Source organism: Pseudochaenichthys georgianus, chromosome 24, assembly GCF_902827115.2.
Source record: "Pseudochaenichthys georgianus chromosome 24, fPseGeo1.2, whole genome shotgun sequence".
NCBI lineage: Eukaryota > Metazoa > Chordata > Actinopteri > Perciformes > Channichthyidae > Pseudochaenichthys > Pseudochaenichthys georgianus.
In genome coordinates this window covers 1,485,807-1,510,387 of record NC_047526.1, presented here as the reverse complement: position 1 = coordinate 1,510,387, position 24,581 = coordinate 1,485,807, and the positions used below count along the sequence as shown (strand labels likewise).

At 42.7% G+C, this 24,581-nt stretch overlaps 1 protein-coding gene across 1 annotated transcript in view; it reads right to left on the bottom strand.

The window, feature by feature from the left end:
• lama4 (laminin, alpha 4) overlaps positions 1 to 18,641 on the bottom strand; it is a 43,986-nt gene extending 25,345 nt beyond the window's left edge. The window contains exons 1-7 of the mRNA XM_034075669.2: positions 18,378 to 18,641; positions 6,052 to 6,150; positions 5,848 to 5,975; positions 5,675 to 5,755; positions 5,158 to 5,372; positions 4,521 to 4,621; positions 399 to 579 (exon numbers count right to left, since the gene is read on the bottom strand). Of these exons, the coding sequence (XP_033931560.1) occupies positions 399 to 579; positions 4,521 to 4,621; positions 5,158 to 5,372; positions 5,675 to 5,755; positions 5,848 to 5,975; positions 6,052 to 6,150; positions 18,378 to 18,479 (907 nt within the window). The 5' untranslated portion in view covers positions 18,480 to 18,641. The remainder of the gene's footprint in view (positions 1 to 398; positions 580 to 4,520; positions 4,622 to 5,157; positions 5,373 to 5,674; positions 5,756 to 5,847; positions 5,976 to 6,051; positions 6,151 to 18,377) is intronic.
• Between the last annotated feature and the right edge of the window lie 5,940 nt (positions 18,642 to 24,581).

Below are 24,581 nucleotides of genomic sequence, written 5' to 3'. Positions count from 1 at the left end.
TGTGTGTGTGTGTGTGTGTGTGTGTGTGTGTGTGTGTGTGTGTGTGTGTGTGTGTGTGTGTGTGTGTGTGTGTGTGTGTGTGAGTGTGTGTGAGTGTGTGTGTGTGTGTGTGTGTGTGTGTGTGTGTGTGTGTGTGTGTGTGTGTGGTGTGTGTGTGTGAGTGTGTGTGGATTGGGCTGCATGGTGATGTCATCCAGCTCTCAGCAGAGAGGGCCAGATGCTTCCTGACATCATGTGTGTGTGCACTGTGGTAGATGGGAAGGGAACATGAGTACTCAGCGAGGCCTTTCCTCTGGGAAAGCGTTATCTGCAGTTAATGTTTCGACAAATGGTGCGGGGGTGTTTATTCAGGAGAGCCAAAAAGGTTTGACACACAGTATGACGGACAGGTGCCTTACTCTGGCAGCCAGAGGGGGTATAGTCCCAGTAGCCGGGGAGGCAGCGCTCACAGTAACGGCCCCCGGCCCCCGGGAGGCACGGGCAGCTGTGGGTGAGGGGGTGGCAGGTGGAGCGGAGGGAGGCCGGCCCGCATTCACACCTCCGACAGCCCTGACAGCTGGAGAAACCAGAGTAGCCCTCCTAGAGTACATGAAGAAAAGCGCGGTCAGACAATCACACAGGCTGTCGTTATAGTCTCCAGCTCATCGGGTCCTGTTGTGAACCCGGAAATGTTCAGTACCAAACATTTTATGTTAGAAAAAAGTGTAAGACATGCAGCTGCAGAAAGTGCATACAAATCAACTTTGGAGATAACAAAACAGTCCACGAGGACATTCATAAAACGTTATAAAGTATTAATAAACGGTACAGACATTGGAGACTGTTTGAACTGGTGCATATTGATAGCTATTTGTGTTTTGTTTACTGTTCCATTAAAATAATGTATTCATTTGTGTTGTTTGGATTTGCTTTCTCTTGCATGTGTTCAATGTTTCGTGAGCATTAGAGCATTTCCCAACATTAGACCAGTGTTGAATTTGTTTAAGCAAACAAGAAAATGCTATCCTCCCACTGTCACCAGACCAACATGTTAAGATTTTGCAACTCAGTGGCGAGCCTTCAGGGCCCTCTCTGAGGGCCTACGATATTCTACAAAATAATATTTAAAAACTTCTTTTTTTTTACCAAAATAACTTCATTTAATTGTATTTAAAATAACATTTCCAAAGAAATGAATCCTTTGAATCTGCCTATTCAGTTTCTGCTGGAATGTGAAGGGTTAAATGAAAGAAGCTCGTCTCTGCGAGGTGAAGACAGGAGCTGATTGGTGGTCCAGCTATGAACTCACAGAGGGCCAGCTACAATAACTCAACGAGAGAGTAATGTCAACTGACAGTACAATTGACCAATCATACCTTCCCTCTAAATGGGTGGGCTTTATTATCGCGGCCTTTATGACGAGTTCTGCCCGCTGGGAAGTTTATGCATGTGTTATAGAGAGGCGAAGTCCCTCCCTTTCCGGTGGACCTCAATGGGACCTTATTTCGGAAAAATTATGTATTGAAGTCAATGGCGAGAGACAAGCTATCTTTCGATCCCGTTTGAATTGTGCCACGAATTACACATATGATGTTTGTCAATTTAAAAGATAATTTTGCAAGTCAAAAAAAAAAATATTTCCCGTAAAACTGTGAAGTAAGACTTTGTTTGTGTGAAACGGCCAATGAACTACATCTCTGGTCTCGCACAACAACACACGTCACCAAGATGGTCGTCACTACTGTCTTGCCAAAAAAGTGATTGACTACCCTCACTATCACCACAATGAAACACGTCCAGAAGAATGTCATGTAGAGCTGCCTGCCTGCTTGCCTTCCTTTGATTCTCTCTGAACTGCCTGATCTTTTTAATGTTCAATGTTAACCATTTGTGCAGATAGCATGAAGTAGAAAAGATCGCCGATGCTAATGTGCGTTAGCATGTCTCCCCCGGGGGCATCCGGGCTTAAACGGTGTATTATAGAATGATTACACCGGTGTGACAGTACTCTTCAAAGGGTTCACGAAATATGACTACTACTCTTACTGCTTAACATTGTGGGTTACTTAATGTTACTTCATATTAAGGCTAATACAAATGACAAGGCTGTAATGCTAACTAACTCGCTTGCTACTAGCTAGTTAGCTAACTTGATCCAGTCACTCCTGGTCCTTTCATCAGACGGGAAACGAAAGAACGAGCAAGACCCATTTCTGGTATGATAACAACCTGGTGCTAAGCACACAGGCATCTTGTTAAAGTTATCTTATCTTAGCTATCTCTTATATTTAGTGGAGGAAAACAATTATGACATCAGTTGTGACATCACTTACGCGACTCTGGGATTTGTAGTCTTTCTAGTTGCGTATTTTTCATAGTCTTATATTTCAACAGATACAGATACAAGCGGCCGAGATGGGTTTTCTCCGCCGGGTGGCTGGTGTCTCCCTTAGGGATAAGGTGAGAAGTTCGGTCATCCGGGAGGGACTCGGAGTTGAGCCGCTCCTCCTTCGCGTCGAAAGGAGCCAGTTGAGGTGGTTCGGGCACCTAGTTAGGATGCCACCTGGGCGCCTCCCTAGGGAGGTGTTCCAGGCACGTCCAGCAGGGAAGAGACCAAGGGGTAGACCTAGGACCAGGTGGAGGGATTATATCTCTTCGCTGGCCTGGGAGCGCCTTGGGATCCCCCAGTCAGAGCTGGTTGATGTGGCCAGGGAAAAGAAAGTTTGGGGCTCTCTGCTGGAACTGCTACCCCCGCGACCCGACCGCGGATAAGCGGGAGAAGATGGATGGATGGATGGATGGATATTTCAACAGTTTTACAACGAACTGTGACTTTTTTGACGTGGAAATTATTTTTTAAGATCCACAAACATCATATGTGTAATTCATGGCACAATTCAAACGGGATCGAAAGATACGTTTTTTCTCGCCATAGAGTGCCACAGTGACGCGTCATAAAACCCGGAAGTAAACTCCTTCCGGTTCCTTCAACAAAAAACAATGCAATTTCTCCATAGGATTTTGGAAAATAGCTGGAAATAAGGTCTGCGGTTGACACCCAAGAGACGGATCACGTTTTGTTCAGCCGGATAATATCCACATGTCTACCCTACTTTTATAAATTTCGAATCATAAATCTTAGATTTATGCAGTGGCGTTTTTATAGGTACAAAAGTGGTGGGGCACAAAAAACTTAGATGTCTATATGTAAGCTTCTGCAGTGATGTGACGTGAGGTTCATGGCTGGTGAGGCACTGGCACTGACTCTTCAGGTTTACAAATATTATTTTTACCTGAAGAGTCAGAAGCTTTTTTTGTCTGATGCTTCGATTAATTGTAAACAGACAGTTCAACAAAAGGATACCCAAAAAATGTAATTTTATCATTTAAATATTGGATTGTTCTCTCTTAGTAAGATCCCATTTTCAATACAATTGCGGTCTTACCTTGAAGTGAAGATGAAGTCCATTTGCCTATCCCTCTGGACAAAAATCTCTATTACTTTTTTTTGTAAAAGTCCTCCTTATCTTCTTGTAGTTCAAAGTCGAATCATAAATCTAATCGATAGATATATGATTAGAAAATGATAAAAGTAGGGTAGACATGTGGATATTATCCGGCTGAACAAAACGTGCATTTATCTAACAGCTACGTTTCCCACAGACCTTATTTGGAGCTATTTTCTAAAATCCTATGGAGAAATCTCGTTGCTTTTTTGTGGAGGGAAGCCATGCGCAGCTTACTTCCTGGTTTTAGGACGCGTCACTGCAGCTCTCTCTCCTCCTCTTCACACACCACACTTTTCGCGGCACACGTACTTACAGCCAATCAGCTCTGAATGATGTGAGATGACGTATGGTGGGGATGGCAGCTCTATGCCCCTATGGTCATTATTTTTTTTGCCACACACATTAAATAGGACAATACTCTGAGCATGCGCAGTGTCGTTTTTGCAGTCACCGTTCACTTAGACAGTGAGAGGGAGGGGCAGGATCGGGTTTTGTCCCACATGGCTCTAAACAGCTCAATAGGCACACACTGTAGACACTAATTAGAAGAACACAGACTAGAACAGCAATGTACAGACGAATCAGATGATTAAACATGATCTTAAAATATATTTTATATTTATATATGTGCCCCACCTGCCCCTAATGACCATTCGCCACTGGATTTATGATTCGAAAATGATAAAAGTCATCAAAAAGATAAAAAGTCATGATAAAAGAATCATAAATCTTATCGATAGATAGCGCGTGGGGTCAGATGGCCTAGGTATAAAGGTCATGGCTCGCCACTGTTGAAACTAGATGTTTTTACAGCAAACAGGCAGATGTTATTCTCAACATTTACAATTTAGGCATTTACTTTCCAACTTTTACTGTTTATATAATTCGTCTCCCCAAAAATGGTGCTTACCCTGGGTCGAATTTTGCATTCCGAAATAATGTTTTTGTCACTCATATGAATGACGGCCCAAAACCATGGAATTAAGAGCTACTGTGAACAAACAGGAAGTACAGTCACGTGGTCTCTCTCACCTCACACTGGTCGCAGAGGCGTCCGGTGACTCCCGGCTTGCAGTGACACACACCTGTCCTGTCGTCGCATGAGGAGGTGCCACATTCACTGCACTCACAATCTGCAACACACACAGGGCACATTCACTGATGGGAAAAGTAGAGGTCAGAGACTGCTGACAGGGTTATTTTTGGACAGGCAGGGCCTGAAGCCATATGCTAATCCTTGATCCGGAATGTTCACCTCATCAGGTTTTTCCATCGAACATCTTCAGTTGACACCAAAGTCTAACTTTTGCTGCATACACTGAAAAGAAATCTGAAACTTTACCTTTATTAAATGTATAATGACAACTGATTTCACACAACTGTATTAGGTTAGTTAAAAGCAATAATAATAAGTAAAACATATTATTGCTTTCAACTAACCTAATACAGTTATGTGACATTTGTTGACACAATGAATGTAATTAAAGTCAACGGTTCAGATTTTTCAGTTTATGTAATCATTCTGAAATAAAATAAAGATATGAACATATATGTGATGTCATATGCTAAATTCAACGTGGAAAAAAAGTCCCAGGTCGTCTTGTGTTTAGAGCTTTAAGCCACACCATGGGATCTCAAACACATCTTGCAGTTCACTCGTTGCCCCCACCTCTGCAGTTCTTGGCACTGATGGCATCGCCGTAGAAACCGGGGGCACACCTTTCGCACTTGGCCCCCCCGGTGTTATCCCAGCAGTGCTGGCAGTGGCCCGTCACGTTATGGCACTCGCTGAAGATCAGGTTAGGGTCGGAGTTGCCGTTACAGTCGCACTTCTTACAGGAATTACCAACCTCCATGGGCTTGCCGTAGTAACCTGGAGTACACCTGATGGAGGAAGTGTACACATGGCTCAGTATGACTGTGTGTAACAAAGGACAGGTTGAGAAAAAAATGAAAAATACACAATATAAAATAAAATATAGAATAATTCATAATTTTTTTATTTATTCATCAAGTGTTTCTGTGTTTGCAAGTGTTTCTTGATTTGGGTTTAATTCATTTGCAACGTTTCTGAGTTCACTATGCTGGCAACTAGACTATTATGTTAACCTCATCAGTCATCTGTAGATGTGGTGTTGTATTATGCACAGAGAGCTGCTTGGTGGTTTGAACCCCCCAGCACTGACCTCTCACACAGATGTCCAGCGTAGCCCTCTTTGCACTTGCAGCGCAGAACGGCAGCTCCTCCGTCACAGTGCACTGCAAAGCTGCACACACACAGGGGGGGGGGGGTATTCAGAGGTTACACACGGCCAACACGCAGCACTGTGGCTGTACAAACAAGATGAGAGGGGCTTACTTATTGGAGGGAAGGGACAGGGGGCAGGCGCAGGGGCGGCAGGTGTGTCTTCCATCCCGGCTGGGCGCCAGCATGGAGCCATCCTCACACATCTCACAGAAATCTCCTGTGCTGTGATCCCTGCAGTTCTGAAGAGAGAACATTGCTGTGGAAATGAAGTTGAATGCAGTGATGTGGACAGATACATCATGTGGGGAAACTTACTCTGCAAACACCAGTGATGTCTTCACAGGAGTCTGCGTGGCCTTTGCAGTTACACGGAAAGCACTGGTTTCCCTTACTCAGGAAAAATCCCTTTTTACACTGGAAAGTAGAGGGAACAGGCATTTTTTATAAAGTCTTTAAAATCCTTTGGGCTGGAATTCTTCTCCCTGAGTAGAGTAGTTTACTACTCCCTCTGCAGAGCCTCTGTGTACATTACATGTTGTTCATAATAAATGACGAGATTACTCCTTTGATACCAATAATATTCCTGATAGTTCTGATAAATAGAGATGTTTTTACAATTGAACATAATGTTTCAGGCACCAGTTGGCTTGTGTTCTACAGAATGACGTTTTCAAAGCTGCATCCTGTCTGATGTTTGTTTACCAGGATGGTGTGATATGAAAGGTCAGAGCCATGAATCACACACACACACACACACACACACACACACACACACACACACACACACACACACACACACACACACACACACACACACACACACACACACACACACACACACACACACACACACACACACACACACACACACACACACACACACACACACACACACACACACACACAGCCCTTTGAATATCTTTAAACACTTGAAACAGAACCATTCAATGAGGCGTACAATAGCAGTCTGTAGGAACTCCATAGTTTGACCTCCTTGTTCCACTCAGTTAACTGAAGCCTCCAGAACATTCCACAGCCTAACAGAAAGTGTACAGTGCAACATTTTCCTTTGATTTTTCCACAGATGGGCTCCGACACAAAGACATGCTTCTGTAGCTTGCGAATGTGATAGACCCCGTGAACAGCAGCACCGATTCTTCCTGCAGACCCCCTGACCCATCGGGCACACACACACACACACACACACACACACACACACACACACACACACACACACACACACACACACACACACACACACACACACACACACACACACACACACACACACACACACACACACACACACACACACACACACACACACACGCTCTACAGCAGGGTGTACAAACTCTTTCATTGAGGGCCAGATACAGAAACACATACGAAGGGCTGGGCCCCTCACATAAGTTAATTTATAAGTTAGCAAATCAATCAAATGTAGGTAAGTTATTCTTGATACTTGAATATGTTGAAGAAAAATCAGCCTCCATCACAGCTCTCCAGAGGGTTTACTTTATTACAAAAAGTGTTGCAGCTCATTCCATAAAACAGACGCCTCAGATTGCTGATGTAGCAGGATGAGTCCTAATCACCATTGTAAGGCATATTCTTGTGAGCCTATCACCACTAGGGGGCACCCTATAAAGGAGCAGAGGCTTCTAGCTGGCTGCCTCTTGTTCGTTGGTGCCCAGACCTGCCCACTTCCGTCCTTGCCGTGTTTGCTTCTGCCACCAGCGTAGGTATGTTGAAGGAGAGAAGCTGGCTTCAGGTGAAGTTCCGCAAATTCTCCATCATACTTAAATGTAGTTACGTTTTGTCTTGCATAGCAGAGGGTCTTCCTGTTACGCCTGTCAAGCAGCCGTAACGTAAAGAGTAGGGGTGTAACGGTTCACAGAAGTCACGGTTCGGTATGTACCTCGGTTTGGGGGTCACGGTTCGGTACAACAAGAAAAAGCAAAAAAGTCCCAAATGCATAATTCTAGAATTGTTTTTTATTTATTTTGAACAGTAGTGCAAGTTTCAGTTTAAAAATAAGGAACTCTAACATTTTTAATAATTAACTGTATTACACAGTTAAAAACAAACCACAAACAGGACCACACAAACTCAGATGGCCATATTATCTATAATGGCTGATGTCAAACAAAAAGGTTCAATAAGCTGGAAAACTAAAAATAATGTCTTGAAAATATTACAAAATAAATAATAAAGTGTTTCACTCACTTTCAATCATAATCAATAAAAGCTGCGGTCCTCTACTATTGCATAAGGGCGCAGCATGGCCGTTGAAAAACTGCCAAAAGCTTCCGTTATTTATTTTGGTCTCTCGGCTCTCATGTCTATTGGCTTCTTAAATACAGCGGGGATCAGCTGTTGAACTGCTGTTGTCTTTTGCCGGGCTCCGGTGAGTGGCAAATCTGGGTGATGCCTTCTGATATGATTTAGCATGGCTTGTGTTACCATTAGGCGCATTCACACCACAGTACTTTTCCCACAAAGGTTCATGAGAACTCTTTAGTTCGCATGAACTAAGTACAGATCGCGTTCACACCAGAAAAAGTCCCTGGGGGTGGATTAGGCAAATTAAGCCGCTGACGTCACTTTTCTTCTTCTGCTTTGGGTTTACTGGCAGGCCGCAAACCACTTCACGGCGTATACTGCCACCCAAAGTCCCCGGCCGGAAGTCCCCGGAGTTGGGGACTGGCTTCAGTGGAAGCTGCTGGGAGTCCCAGCAGCTTCTACTGAAGCCTTCCGAGTAAATCGCCAGAACGCCGACACCTCCTCATCTCCACCGCTCCCATGTTTTATTTTGTGTTGCCATAAGTTAGTCTCTCTGCGTTTCTGCGCTGGGCTAATGCTAATAATGCTAATGCGAGGATAATAAAATGAGGTGTGAACGCGCCTATTAGCATACCGCACCGCTATCAAACAACGCCGGTGTTGTGTCAAATTATGCACCCCATCGTGAAATGCACCCCTTGACACGGGAACGCGCATTTTAACGTATAGTCCGCTATTCTATGTTGTCTTTTAAATGGTTGTGTTGTCTAATCCTGGATTTTGTATTAATTCGTCACTTATTTTTGTATTTAATATATGTTTTTATTTAATTGTGACGTCCTGTATGTATACTTGTGCTTGTTTTTGATTAATAAAGCGTGGCCTCGTTTTATTTAAATTGAGGCCAGGCTTTATTAACTCGTGCGCACGAGTTAATAAAGCCTGCGCACAAGAAAGTATCTCGTGCGAACGAGAAAGCCACGTTTTATTTATTTTTCTCTCTATGCGCCCTCCAGGGCTCCATAGTTTTCCCTTTTTTCCCCTGTTTTAGTTACTGAGAGCTGAAGGTGGTGGTGTTGGTGTCCGGGGTGGTGGTTCCCCCTCTCCGCCCCTCTCCGTGTGCTGTGCTCCCCTCCCCCCCGGGTTTCTGGATTTTCTCGGTGTGGGTGTGGAACAGGTGTGGCTGGGGTGCCTTATGTTTGTTTTTGTGGGATCCCTCCACTCACCTGTTGACCCTCTCCCCCACTGGTAAGCCTCAGCCCCTTATTAGTTGTTTTCTTTCCTTTGGGTATAGCCCTGTGACTGTTTTCAATTTCATTTTAACTATTGTACAAAATAAACTGTTCTATTTTTGATAATTGAAACACGTCTCTTGTTCCATGAGTATATGAACCTGTGTGTCTTTGTGACTTAAAACTTGTTCTATTTCCCTGGGTGAAATTCCCGGAGTGGCGTTGTCGGACTGAGTGGTTTAATCAAACTACTTTTAAATAAATACATTTCATCTGCTGCTTATAAACACATGAATACTATGTAATATATTTATACATATGTATTTAAGAAGTACAATATAAGTCAAGTGTGGGCCAATTCCATTATACTTTTAGAATTAGCTTCAGGCCAACTAAAAATGGACCATGGGCTCTTCATCATTATCGTATACTGTACATATTCAATGTGGCAAACTTCCATGTAAACACATCCTGAAACTGCAGCGAATGAATTTAAAATGTGTGGCTTGGACTACGATTTGGCTCCAAATGGTAGTCCAAGCCATCAGGATGAATGACCCACAGGTTTATGTGAAGCCCCTGAGATCCCGAGCTGCTTCCCATTTGTAAAGCTACTTGTTGGCCTGTTAGCTGTGTGACAGTCGGTGATGGTTCAACCAGCTGCAGTGTGTGCACAGGGCCCAGCGTTAGCAGACAGGCAGCTGTGGTCTTGAGACATGACATGGACTCTCTAGACTCCTCTAAAACGAGAGGAATGGCATCACTATAAACACAGCACGATGTGGAGTAACAGTTTCCTGCCCAAGTTGGATGACTTCACGTTGCGATCATCTGCGTTTCTGATTTGGGCTCCACCACAGAAAGGAATAGTTCAACATGTTGGCAAATATGCTCTGTCATTTACTTTCAAAGAGCGAGATGAGAAGATTGCTTCATCTAATGTCTGTCAACAACTATGAAGCGTAGACTTACGCCTATAGCACAAAGACTGGAATGAAACGGGAATGAAAGAATGAGCGCTGCTCTGTCTGAAGTTAAACATATTATTTTAAACTCCTGTGAATAAGTAAGATGGTGTCCATTATTTAACCTGGTCATCAACAGAAATGCAATATGGGCAATTGTAGATGCATTTGAACTATTTGATAAACAACATCCACCCACCCAGCCCTTTCCAGCTAGTCAATGGAAACAGCATTGACGAAGACACTGGACACGGTGCTCAGCAACGACCAGCAGACAGACACCGGCCTGTTGGAGACACTCTGTCACAAGTTCCACACATTTATAGTAGCTCCCGCCTTCCTCCAATCAGCTCGCTCCCCTCACCTGGTCTCTCCAGCCCTCCACCTCACCTGATACTCATTCCCTTAACTCCACAGTTTATATATAGTATACAGTTTCCTATTATATTTGCCTAGTTATGTGTTCTGCCGGTTTTGGACCTGGCGTTTCCTGCCTGCCCCCTTTATTGGATGTGTTTGCCTGTCTGAGGGATCTCCTGGTTCTGAGCCCTGTTCTGCCTGCCCCCTGATCGGATTTGTGTTCCTGACTGTTGGATCTCCTGGTTATAACCCTGCCTGTCCTGGACCTGAATACACCGAACCTTTTGAACACTGCTTGTATCTGTGTCGTGCTCCGGTTCACATCCGTACCTGTAAACGTGACACACTGAGCTAAAAGTGTTGCATGTTTGGAGACCGCTCTCAATGAATGCTTATGTTACTCTGTACTGGTGTGTACAAAGATATTTGCTAAGGAGAAAGCCATGGACACAGTGTAAGGTTTAAATGTACTGATGCATGATCATGTTTCTTTTTCTTCTAACATACATTGAAAGTGACATTGAGAGTAACGAATTCCGATTCTTTTTCGATACTTTTCTTAAAAAAAGGGAAACAGTCTTAAATGTAATTATTGTGCTTTATTTCACACCAGAACCAGAACCACATTGATAAGTTAGCTAAAAAGATAGCCATATTAGACGGTTATCATTGCCATTAATTGCAACATAAATTACACTAGTTTGACTTAGATGTGAGGGCATGGCTTGAGCTTGATGTAATTATGTTATCGATCACATTTGCTAACCTGTCTGTCTTTACATTCTTTAAACAGCTCTGGATGCCGGTCGGCGGGTGCTTAGCCAAGTCTGATGTGTTGGCTCCCTTGGTCTGCAGGGATCTGAAACATGTCTCACAGACAGGCCTCGTGGTGTCCGCAGGCTTGCCCTCACTGTCGCTCAAATACTTCCACATTTCGCTTCTGGCGTCTTTTTTGTCAACAAGCCGAGGCGCAGCGGCAGTTGCACTCCCACTGGCAGCCATGCTTCTCGCTTTCTCACATGCTCTGGCAGCTAGCGTGTGCACGAGAGAGGGGAGGGACTTAGAGCGTGCACGAGAGAGGGGAGGGACTTATAGCGTGCACGAGCGAGGGGAGGGACTTACAGTGTGCTTGAGAGGGGCGGGACTGCAGGCACGCTGCAGTGCAGGGAGTGGAAGCAGAGCGCTGAAGACACACGGCTCTTATTAAAACGGCGCTTTTTCACGGGAGTACTTTCCCCCGTCATTCTTAAAGTACCGATACTAATGTAACGGAGGAATCGTACCGTTTTTAACGGCAGGGTATCGCGGTACCTTTCAAGTATCGGTACACCGTGCAACACTACTCCATATTGCCCTCCTTGATATGGCCACTAGTGTGGGAGAAACATCCTCAGTGAACTTTAGAGATGTCAATAGCCATAGTTTAACTTTGAGCCAGGCGAGCTGACCCTCCTCAGTTTTTAGGGCGAGGTTAAATATTCTTTATAAAGCCCAGAAACTACCCACAAGTTGATATACTCTTATCTTAAAAATACAGCAAATGTTTTGACAAGACCCCCGTTTCCCTGGGGTTAGTGGAATCTGAAAATGAGAATAGGAATGTTAACCATTGTGCTCATTTCAATACCGCTTAACATTCTGAGAATTAAAGAACTTGACATTTGCAGCCTTCGCCAGCTATGAGGTGTGAAGTATTTCTGTGGCCATCCCACTGCCCTAACTACAGTGGAGAACAACGATGACATTCAACATTAGCCTCTCCCTGTTCTCATGTGAAGCTTCTTCCCTTCCAGGAGTCAGTGCATTTCCTGTGTTGACTGAATGCTTCTAAATACCATACGGCTCTATCTCTGCGGTGCACAGCCAAACACAGGATGTGTCTCTGTCAGTGCTTTCCAAAGTCAACACTCACTCTGCCCCAAAAGTGTGTGTGTGTGTGTGTGTGTGTGTGTGTGTGTGTGTGTGTGTGTGTGTGTGTGTGTGTGTGTGTGTGTGTGTGTGTGTGTGTGTGTGAAAGATCAGTTTCAAATGGGTTCAGTTTAACGTCCATGTGCCTGCCGACATCATTCTGCCAGACTGGGAAAATGAAGTGGATTAATGTTAGAGCTTGAAGGCTGTATTTCATTTCCTCTCTGCGTCCTGACTGAAGCTGCTGCTGGATTTGTTTTGACATCGAGGAGAGGTTCAGACCCTGAAGTCATGCTTACTCCTCCTCCTGAGAACAGGACAGAGTCAGGGTCATGAGAATCTCATCCTCAGTAACTGTGCACAGACAGTCTGGCTGCAGGGGCCCCTCTCAGGGGACCCTCAACAAAGAAAGCTCACACAGCGAGAAATAAACACTTACACAATAAATTAAACAAGAAATAAATGTTTAAATTGTACTTGTAGCACTGCCAAGTTTGGGCCTTAATCAAGTCTCCATTCTGGAGCCATGTTCCCAGGTTGTGTCTATTCACTGATTCTACTCTCTCAGCTTGAGAAGTCGCTATACAGAGCATCCTCGTGGCTCTCTGGATCACTTCTATACCAATGGGTTCAAATCAACCCCACAAACCTTCAAAGCTGCCACATAATTACAGTCTCGGTGTACGGGAACATTTGTGTAAAAGGATGTAGTTTGGACCAATCTGACATGGGGTGCTAGCAGCGACAGGCAGCTAGCACTGTACGTCAAATCAGATCAAGTTTTATTTATATAGCACATTTTAAAAACGATTTGTGGTCGAGCCAAAGTGCTGTACATGCAATGAAACACTTTACTGCGAGAGCAAACCGAAGACAATAAATGACAACAGCAAATGTAAACATCAAACAGGGAAATGTCAGCAGTCGTGCTCCGCTCAGACTAGAAGGCCAGGGAGAAGAAGGGAGTCTTGCGTGTAGATTTAAAAAGCTGTGCAGCAGGGAAGACTTAGATGACATCACAACTGTTCAATAAAGGCTAACCTATTGTCAGCATTGGCTGTTTATAATTGTGTCACACATCTGATGGTGTTGTGAAGTGAAACATTAAGAATGTTATTCCCCGATTGAGTTAATTATATCAATCGTGTTGATAGAGAAGATCATCAATCGTGGTCCACTGCTAAACCCCAGATCACCATCACATGCAGTTGTTTAACTTTAACATCAGTGCTTTTAAATTCTGGTTTTCTAAATGTGGTTATGGCAAATTAATTATTGTTATGGTAAGATTTTGGGAAAAGCAAATGATACACCTGGTGCAGATAAACGGTGCCAGCAACAATTACACTGCTTTCTGGGGAGACCATTGCAGATTGTAAATATATAGTTTACAGAAGAAAACATTGGCCTCGATACAGTATGACCAACATGGATTTCATTGAATGAAAATTGAGCAGAATATAATTTTAAATCAAAATAGATGGCATAGTGAGGCTTCTCATGTCTACTGTCTATTGTGCTCTCTGTCTCTCTCCCGGAGGTTGCTCAACATTTGGCAGCTGGTTTCTATTAGGGAACTGCCAGGGAGGGGTGGGGGGGGGGCATGACAGTGGTGGAGATAGTAACTCAGCAACCCTGTCTCCTAAAAATTACGTTCCCACAGAACTAAACTGCATTCTCAATTACGTTTAGCTAGAAACGTATTTACTCCCACGTTACGTTTGTTATGAACGTATCTCAAATACGTTTATTTTCTACATATCTTCTAGAAACATGTTTTCTCCCAGGTTACGTTCCTTATGAACGTATCTGAAATACGTTTATTTTCTACATATCTTTGCCATTTATTGTCTTGCTTATAATAATGATAATAGTCATTTATAAATATCATTTTAGAGCACACCTTTGAAATCGACAATCGGGCTCGATATATGGTTAAATTAAAATCAGTAGGCGAGGCTGTAATTTCGCCAGCTGTTACTCTCATGTGCGAGGCAGAACATAATAGTTTTAACATGCCAAAAAGCTGCTGTGTCGTTCATTGCACCTCAAACATTAAAACAAATCCAGAGTTACGTGTTTCTGTACTTCCTCTAAGAAGAAAGGACAGTAACAGAAGATCTCTGTGGCTTCAGGCTTGATCGCCGTTCAAATGACAGCGTTGGTTTCCCCAAAAGTGGGCGGGGCTGTAAAGTGAAGTAGATTTTACTGTCATCTATTATTCAAAACCATTCTATTTATTCTAACGTATTACATGCCAGTGTTTTATCTTTTTATTTATTTGTTTTTATTTTAAATCGTATAATGTCGGACTTTTTTTGTCGTCTTTGAGGAAAAGAAATGGGGTTTAGAGATTCAAAATACTGAAATCTGTATTTTTTAAAATCTCTTCCTTCTAATTTGTTATTCTTTTCTAAATAACACACTGTTATTTACTCAACAATAGCACACAATTATCCTTGTTTTTATTTATTCGTTTAATTCTATAATCTTGGGCATTTTAGCATGCTTTTTAGCCGTAAATAAAGTCACCAGAAACAGACGGGACATTTCGAGATTTAGGATGGCCCAAGACACTACACTACCCATAATCCCCAGCTATCGTTTGGGACTACAGTCCCGTTGACAAACCCCGTGATGTTGCGCCAAGGTTAAAGCTCTTTGAAATGGAACGAAACCACGGCAGACTATTCAAAACTGGACTCGAACGCCCCACCAGAACTACACATGCTGGCTATTGTGTTTCGCAACATGTTCTCTATGGCACGTCTCTACTGGGAATTGTAGTTTTAAAAGACGTTTTTTCCCAAATGTAGAAGTTGACAGTATTAAACTGTGTACAGCCCTGGAGGTTTAGGCGATAGGAAACACATTGGTGTGTACACATTTAAAACATGTAATTACTAAATGGGTGAAAATCGCTTGTATCCATAATGGGCAGCATTAATATATACCCACACGACAGCTTATTGTTACTTTGTTATTCTACTCCACTACAATTCAGAGGTTAACCTGGTATTTTTACTCCACTACATTTAGTTTAGTTACTTTGCAGATTCTGATTAATGATGTGGAATATAAACAACCCTTAAAGCAGACTTTAGTTACACCTGAATACAATTCAGGGAAGGTGATTGTCAAGTGCCAACAATCAGGAGAGATATTTGATAGTTGGTGCTTGAGAAGACTAAACATTTATCTGCAGATCCCTATAAAGTATATTCATTACTCGTTATTCTCTACTAATAGTTAATTAAAAACTGTATAATGGCTATTTTGCATATCCCTTTCAAGATTTCAAGGTTTTCTAAGGTGTATTGATCTTATATACAACTTGGGTCGCAGGTTCCTCAACAGACATCTATCAATATGTGTGTACTGTATACCTCCACCATTAAACTGTCATATTCTGCACATTTCTTATTCTATCTACATACATAAGAGTATAATTAATGTGTATAATATCATTTAAAATAAGTGTTTCAACATAGTTAACATTGCAGGAAAGCAATATTTTAGACCTTAAGTACTTTGTCAGGCTTAATATTCATCTGTAGATAGATACCCCCAGAGCTTTTTTCTTGTTTAAAAGAAGACCTTAACCTAAAGTATTTTTTAATGTGTTAATAAAGGTTAATTCGTTTTTCTGTTTTGCACATCCTCCTATTAATATCTTTGAACATCCAGCACTAAACTGTTTTATTGTAGAGATCACTTAGTATCTTCTTGACTTTTTATATTCTATATTTCTATCATTGACCTTCTACTTTCCCCCTATGAAAGTATGTACTCTTAATATTGTTTTGATCAAATAAGATTATTCAACAAAAATAATTCAATAACATGCTTTAACCACTAGGCGGTGCACACAAGGTACACACAGCATACTAATAATAACTTTGTATTATTAGTGTGGACACTTATGTATAACATCTGAAGATGTGTAATTTTATTCATGTTTTTACATAATTTTACAGGATATTGCTGTACTATTTCTCTTGTTTTACTTCTTCACATTAATATCTGATTTGTAAAACATCACAGACAGAAAGGCATAGGCTATCCTTCATTTAATAAGCTATTGAAATTGTGATTCCATAGATGTGTCTCCCATCACCCAAATCCCCTGACTATTCTCTCAACTCAGTATTTAGATTCTTATATTCAAAGAAAATCAGTAATATCTTTAAAAACTACAAGTCCTTTTTTATCAGCTGTGCACCGTTATGGTGTAAATATAACCAATATACCAATTGGATCAAATATAAAAGTCAGCCGAATTACTATTGATACTGCAAGGAGACGTATTTTGTGAAAAGAAATTGAAGATGTTGTTTAATTGTTGATATATTTATGATCCACGTCAAGTATTCAGTTTTGGCAGCAGTTCTCCTGTTTGTCTCTCTCTATAAATAAAGAATTACGGCAGATGTGTAATATTTAATGCAGCCGAACCGTGTATTACAATGCCGTTATGTGATGACTTCCAAAGAGAAAAGCAAGCACACTCTGAATTAGGTATTATTTTATTTTTCGTTGTCGGATATCATATCTCCATATCATATCAACACCATATCCCAGCGTGCATTGCGGCTAAAACATCCAATCAACAAGCTTCAAGCTGAGGATCTTGGGTAATCAGTTTAGTGGGTTTGTGGTGTGTATCGCTCAAAATGTCCCGTCTGTTTCCGGTGACTTTATTTACGGCTAAAAAGCCCAAGATTATAGAATTAAATGAATAAATAAAAACAAGGATAATTGTGTGTTATTGTTGAGTAAATAACAGTGTGTTATTTAGAAAAGAATAATAAATTAGAAGGAAAAGATTTAAAAAAATACAGATTTCAGTATTTTGAGGCTCTGAGCCCCATTTCTTTTCCTCACAGACGGAAAAAAAGTCAGACATTATACGATTTAAAATAAAAACAAATAAATAAAAGATAAAACACTGGCATGTAATTTACGTTAGAATAAATAGAATGGTTTTGAATAATAGATGAGAGTAAATCTACTTCACTTTACAGCCCCGCCCACTTTTGGGGAAACCAGCGCTGTCATTTGAACGGCGATCAAGCCTGAAGTCACAGAGCTCTTCTGTTACTGTCCTTTCTTCTTAGAGGAAGTACAGAAACACGTAACTCTGGATTTGTTTTAATGTTTGAGGTGCAATAAACGACACAGCAGCTTTTTGGCATGTTAAAACTATTATGTTCTGCCTCGCTCATGAGAGTAACAGCTGGCGAAATTACAGCCTCGCCTACTGATTTTAATTTAACTATATATCGAGCCCGATTGTCGATTTCAATGGTGTGCTCTAAAATGATATTTATAAATAACGAATTATCATTATTATAAGCAAGACAATAAATGGCAAAGATATGTAGAAAATAAACGTATTTAAGTTACATTCATAACTAACGTAACGTGGAAGAAAATATGCTTCTAGAAGATATGTAGAAAATAAACGTATTTGAGATACGTTCATAACAAACGTAACGTGGGAGAAAATACGTTTCTAGAAGATATGTAGAAAATAAACGTATTTGAGATACGTTCATAACTAACGTAACGTGGGAGAAAATACGTTTCTAGCTAAACGTAATTGAGAATGCAGTTTAGTTCTGTGGGAACGTAATTTTTAGGAGACAGGGTTGAACTCAGAGCACTTCAGTGCTTTAGCCTCGGGCTACGTCTGATGACACAAACACACACGTATGAACACAAGCAGCACCGAGCTCTATAGACAGCCATAACTCATCACCCTCAAACCTGCCTCATCTGTTACAGTTTGTACCCTAACACGCATCAGCCTTACACATGTGCAGTAGGTACAAACTAAACATAACATGCACAGTTTAGTAGCCAAAAAGAGATTTAAGCAAATCTGTCTTACATTCGGGAATGTCTGCTGCTGTTCCCCAAGCCGGGCGGCAGACGCTGGATAGGCAATCCCTGATAGGATGCAGAGAAGGCAGAACAGAGATCTAGCAGCCATATTGGTGTGTTTGCCCAGTGGAGCACTGGTCCCTCTCTGCCTGTCCCTGTCAGAGTCTTCTGGGCAGCTCCTCTCGCTCTGGATTCACTTTTCCTCTGCTCCGACCTCCAGATACAGTCCCAGCCGGCCAGTGAAACAAACTTGTGTGGACTTCCTCCCTTTCTCTCCCTCCCTCTCTCCCTCCCTCCCTGCCCTGATTCCTCTCCCCTAGCGAACTTGCCTCTCCCCTGAGCCCGTGCTTAAATCACATACAGATGGGAAGCCTGGAAACTGAGAGAAAGAGTGGGAGAGAGAATAGAAAGAAGGACAGACAGAGGCAACAGAGGGCTTCTGTCTGAGGCAGACAGTGCACCCATCCAAATATCTCCCCTGACTGACTCAGTCAGATTGAGTGGTAGTTCCCTGTATCCATTTGCAGGTCCGTGGCACCCTTTCACCTTGGGCTCAACAGGCAGCACCCCTGGCCTGGCCATAACATACGCCTGCCCATACCATAACCCCACCACCACCATGGGCCACTCAATTCACAACATTACCCTAACCCTAACCCTACCCCTCACACCAGTACTGACTGGTTTTCGGACCCCCCCAATAAAGAAAAGATGCACGTTTTAGAGTGGCCTTTTATTGTGGCCAGCCTAAGGCACACCTGTGCAATAATCATGCTGTCTAATCAGCATCTTGATATGCCACACCTGTGAGGTGGGATGGATTATTTCGGCAAAGGAGAAGTGCTCACTATCACACGTTTTTTCAGATTTGTGAACAATATTTGAGAGAAATGGTTATTTTGTGTAAATAGAAAATGTTTTAGATCTTTGAGTTCATCTCATGAAAAATGGGAGCAAAAACAAAAGTGTTGCGTTTATATTTTTGTTCAGTGTAGTATGGTGGCTTGAACTAGTGGGAGAAATGGCACTGTTTGTCTGTAGCCAATGCCTTGAACCTCGGCAAAAATGGCATTAGAAGCATTAGAAAGTCAAGGTAAACTTGCAGTTAACTGCAATGCGTGTCACGCTCGCACACAAGTAAATATATATGCACGTTAATTCTCACAACACGTCAGACACAAGACATACATTAATTAATACATTAATTTACATCAGAATCAGAAAGTTTTTATTTTGTATAATTTGTATTTGTTATAATGGGACACATGGTTTGGTCGGGATTGATTTGCAGTTCGGTCCCGATTCGGACCATGGTCCGGAGTTTGAGAAGCCCTGGTCTAAAGCTTCAACACTCACTCTGCACCCTGCAGGAAGAAAAGAAGCAGCTGCTCTGATATCCCTGCTCCACCTCGCAGCCCCAGACTTGAGCTTTCTGCTTGTTTTCCAAGTTCAGACCACCAGCTGCTATATTTATCGATATTGTGAGAGGCTCTTAAGTGCCTGAGCGAGTCACTTCCAGTACAAAGGATGTATTGTCAGAGGCTATTCTCCTATGATCTGAAGGGCCACATGCTAAACCAAATGAGCCAAGTGAAGGTCCAACAACAGCGGTGACTCAACCACAAAGACCATGTCATAGGCAGCTCCTAATATGTCCCAGTTATGTCGTTCTAGCCCATAGGACCATGTGGAAGTTAAATGTCTCAAGTGACTAATAAACAGGTTGCCACATTCCAGTTATGGATGTCAGAAATGTCATACACGAGCACAACAAGGCCCCAGGCAGCTCTATATTTACTTTTTAGACAGAGCCAGGGTCATAGTCCATATGACATGAATTCTCTTCCCCTTTTGTGTAAGGAAATACAGGATTTGAACAACAGTTAGGAACATAGGGGTTGCTAAAAACACAGATCGGGCCAAGTAACCATCTACTGTCAGTCAGTCCTGCTGGAAGTCTTATGTCTGATCGTAGCTACATTCTAATTGTACTCTCAATTGGACTTTCAAAGCAAAATCTGTTTAATAGAGCATCACAATATACAGTATTTCTCTAAATGAAAAGGTTATTGTTCAACGCTAACAGATTCAACCTGCTTTAGCCCTGTTTTCTTTTTTCTTATACCCATTCAATACCTGCACAAAGTTAAGTGCTCTGTTGGAAGAAACTAAAGAGTAAAGCTGTTATGCACTGCTGGGTTCAATGTCATCCTTTATATAACACGTTCATGCAATGTCAAAGACACACTAACCACCAGAAAGCAGATGTTGGGCTTAGCTGAGCCACGATGTGTTTACTTCCCCAGCTCACTGAGACGCAGAGCACTTTTCCTTCTCCATGTTTGGCCAACTGCACATTGGTATTCTCAGCAAAGACCTCACTCACAGCCAGGCTGACTAGTAAGTCAGTGATCTAGAGATTGCCTAGCAGCGGCACTGTATTCCTGACTCTTCTGCTAAGGAATGGTTTGTCCGGTCTTCTTTGTAAACGTATTCATGCATGTGATCTGAAGCTCTGTCAGCTGAGCGATACAGCAGTGTGAACATCACAAGATCATACTTCATGTTGCACAACAAGGCTTTGCCACCACTACAGTGGTAGTAGTAGTTTGGGTCATTTCTAAAGGATATAATATTATCGCACATGGAAACACATCACTAAAAACAAGAGATTCAAACTGTAAGCCCAACATGTGTGGAATAAAAACAAGGAGTAAAACTGTAGCAAACATCCATCACAGCTTCTTGAAAATCTAACTCATTAATCTTAATTTTTCTCCCAACATGAACATTGAGTAATAACATATTAAATGTTGAAAAGCCCCTCACTACTCAGGCTGCAGCTTGTGTTGAGCGAGGATCAGGGGGGGGGGGGGGGAGGTCAGAGAGCAGAGTCCGGGTGTCTCCTTACACTCTCCATACATACCAGAGAAAACTATAACCTCTATCACAACAAACACCTCCTCACTGTTATATCTGGGATTACAATGATGTTGCTTTGCAACAGGAACACAGCACATGAACACCCAGCATGACAAGTCAGGCAGAGATAGTGAGATACTACATCTCAAGGGGGCACCCTTCCAACTACTTCAAACTGAGGCTACATTAAAACGGTTCATCTACATATAGTGTACAACGCAAGGTCAGTTTATTTATAAAGCACATTTAAACAAGACCATTTAAAGTGCTTCACAAAAAGAAAAAGCATTAAGACATGCAAAACAAACACATTATACAATTCAATTACATTTAATATTCATTAAAAAGCAAAGAGAATACAAATCAAACAACTTAAATAGAAAGTTACAGTGCATTTGCACGTTGCCAACGATACGATACATTAACGGTACATTTGAAGCACCGGGCGATGCGATGCGATACGATGCACCCCTGTTGCGATACAGTTCGATACGATTTGATTCAACATTATGCGATTCGGGACGATACGATTCAACACGATGCAAAATAATGATACAATTCAATATGGTACGACAGAGGATTTTCTTTTATTCCTTATGCAGCAAATCATAAATTAACAAAAAAGTGCTTCACATATTTGGTTCTCTCTACTAGTACTGCACACATCCCATCATGTTTCTTTTTTATCTTAAAAAAACCACTTGGACCTTTCACACACTGGCCTTTTCACAAGTCCTTTGTAATAGTGTTCTCTTTCTCCAGAGTACCATGTTATAACACCTCACAGTTAAACAATGTAAGGATGCATTGCTCATGATTAACAATGTGAAAATAACAGCTACCATGGAGCCATGCCCATACAGCTGCTGCCTGATGTGCTGAACACTCATCCATAGGCTGACTCACCAGTGAGCAGAAAGCAGTGGGTTCTATATGAACAATAAAGAATACAAATAACCTCTTTCTCAAACAGGTATTTCATAACTGCTTACAGTGAGGAAGACATTTAAACCTTTATTGGCCGTCACAGGCTAATAAACTAAACACCTCTCTCTCTGACCGAACACCTCACTGAGTGATTTCACTCATAGTCTAACTTTCAGGTTTCTCTTTTCAGCCGCAGACCCCATGTCGCCTCTTTATGTGCGTCGCTAAGTTCCTCGTACTACTTGTGTACTTTAAAGCGGCTCGGCATCGTTTACAATTTGCTTGCGATTTGTGAAGTTGTCCGTCTTTCTTGAACAATCCCAAGTGTTGCCAAACGTTTGATTTGTAAGTATTTTTCAGTGCGCTGTGTTTCTCTTTCTCCTCGACTTCCATGTTTGTTGATAACTGAGACTCTCTGCCTCCGTAGTGCGAAGCAAAGATCAAAGATCGTCTCTGCTGAGTGCTGACAGGATGAGGGGATTTTATATGAATGAATCGTTTTTTTACCGATGCAAAGACGCTACAATCGATGCTTCGCAAGTTCAACCCAAACTGTGGCCGAAGTGCACTCTTTCAACCGGTGCACTCGCATTTTGAACGTTTATGCCGGTGCACCGATGTGAATCTTAACATCCCTAATGTACTGTAGACGTTAAAGAGAAGAGGCCCCAGGATGGAGCCTTGATGAACTCTGCATATTTGTCTGCTCAGATATGTAATTCCCTATTGATACTGTGACGACCCCTCCACACCACGTGGGGTGCCGTCTGGTTGTGTGTGTTTTGTGTGTCAGGTCCCAGCTGCAATCTGTCTGATGAGGCGCACCTGCCGGGTGAGCCACGCTGAAAAGGATATAGGAGGAGCAAGCTGTCGCTCTCACTCCTCTGGGCACTTTCTCCGTGCCAGCCTCTGGGACCTGTGGCTGTTTCTGTTCATTACATTGTTTATTAAGAATAAACAATTGTTATTTTCTTACCCTTCGTCTCGCCTCCCTGCTTTTTGTTGCAGCCCAGGAGCCGGGTTGTAACAGATGGGGGCTCGTTGCTTTGGACCTGGGAAGCGTGTGCAACTGGATGTCCGTTTTGCGGACGGATTTTGCGCAGCTGCTGTTGTCACTGGGTGCGGCTGTTTGTTTGGGAGTAGCGTTGCGGGGGTGAGTGTTTTGCAGTTCTAGTGCACGGAGATTGTATGGCAGCGAGTATGAGCACAGATCGTTAGTTACCGTGGTTTCTGTCCCTGTTAGGTGTAGTACGGTCTTCCTTGGAGGTCGTAGGGGGGGCTGTTAGTGTGGTGTGAAAGTGGTTAGAGCTATTAGCTCGGGAGCACGCCGAGGCTGCGGGTGGAGTTGCCGGTTTGCTGGTCGCTTCGCCGAGCTTACGGTAGTTAGTGCATAAGTACCCGCCATAACTACCACCTGAAGATTAGCGGGGAGTTTAGCTAGTTTCTGAAGGCAGTTAGAGGGACGGGCCACGGTAGCGTGTAGGGTGTGTGGTAGCGTGAACGTGCACTCAGTGTTGCATGATGGAGAGTGTGGAGGAGTTTGTGAGAGCGCCTACAGAGGAGCTACTGGAGGGTTTCTCACGTGAGCAGCTGATCGGTGTTGCTGAACATTTCCGCTTGGATGTTGGGGATAAGAGGATGAAGGAAAACATAAGAGGGATTGTTAGAGCAAATCTGTTCGAGTTGGGTGTTTTCAAAGGGGGAAACATTACTGTTGATCCTGGCAGAGACAGTGGCAATGTGTCTGGCTCCCGTGATACAGACCTGACTTTTGAACAAAGAGAGAGACTGTTAATGTTGCAGGTAGAAATTAAAAGGCTTGAGTTAGAGGAGCGGAGGTTGGGTTTACCTGCTGGGGCTGCAAGTCAGGCCTCTAATTTCCCTGATAGAGCTACTCCATTTGACGTGGCCGGTAATCTGCGGGTTGTGCCTCAGTTTAATGAACGAGATCCAGATACGTTTTTCTCCTTGTTTGAGCGTTTTGCTGAGAGCAGAGAGTGGTCAGATGCTAATAGCACCTTATTGCTGCAGTGTGTGCTAACGGGTAGGGCCCAGGAAGCTTATTCTGCTTTAACGATGGCGGACAGCAAAGTGTATCTGAGGGTTAAAACTGCTGTGTTGAAGGCTTACGAGTTGGTCCCTGAGGCTTATCGACAGAGGTTCAGGTCCTGGGAGATGTCTGACAGGCAGACACATGTTGAGTTTGCCAGGGATCTGGTTACCTCTTTTGGTAGGTGGTGTAACTCCTTGAAAGTGGATACGTATGTCGCATTGTGTGAGTTGATGGTGTTGGAGCAATTAAAAAATGCTGTGCCCAGCCACATTGCGGTTTACATCAGCGAGCGCAAAGTGAAGACTGCTG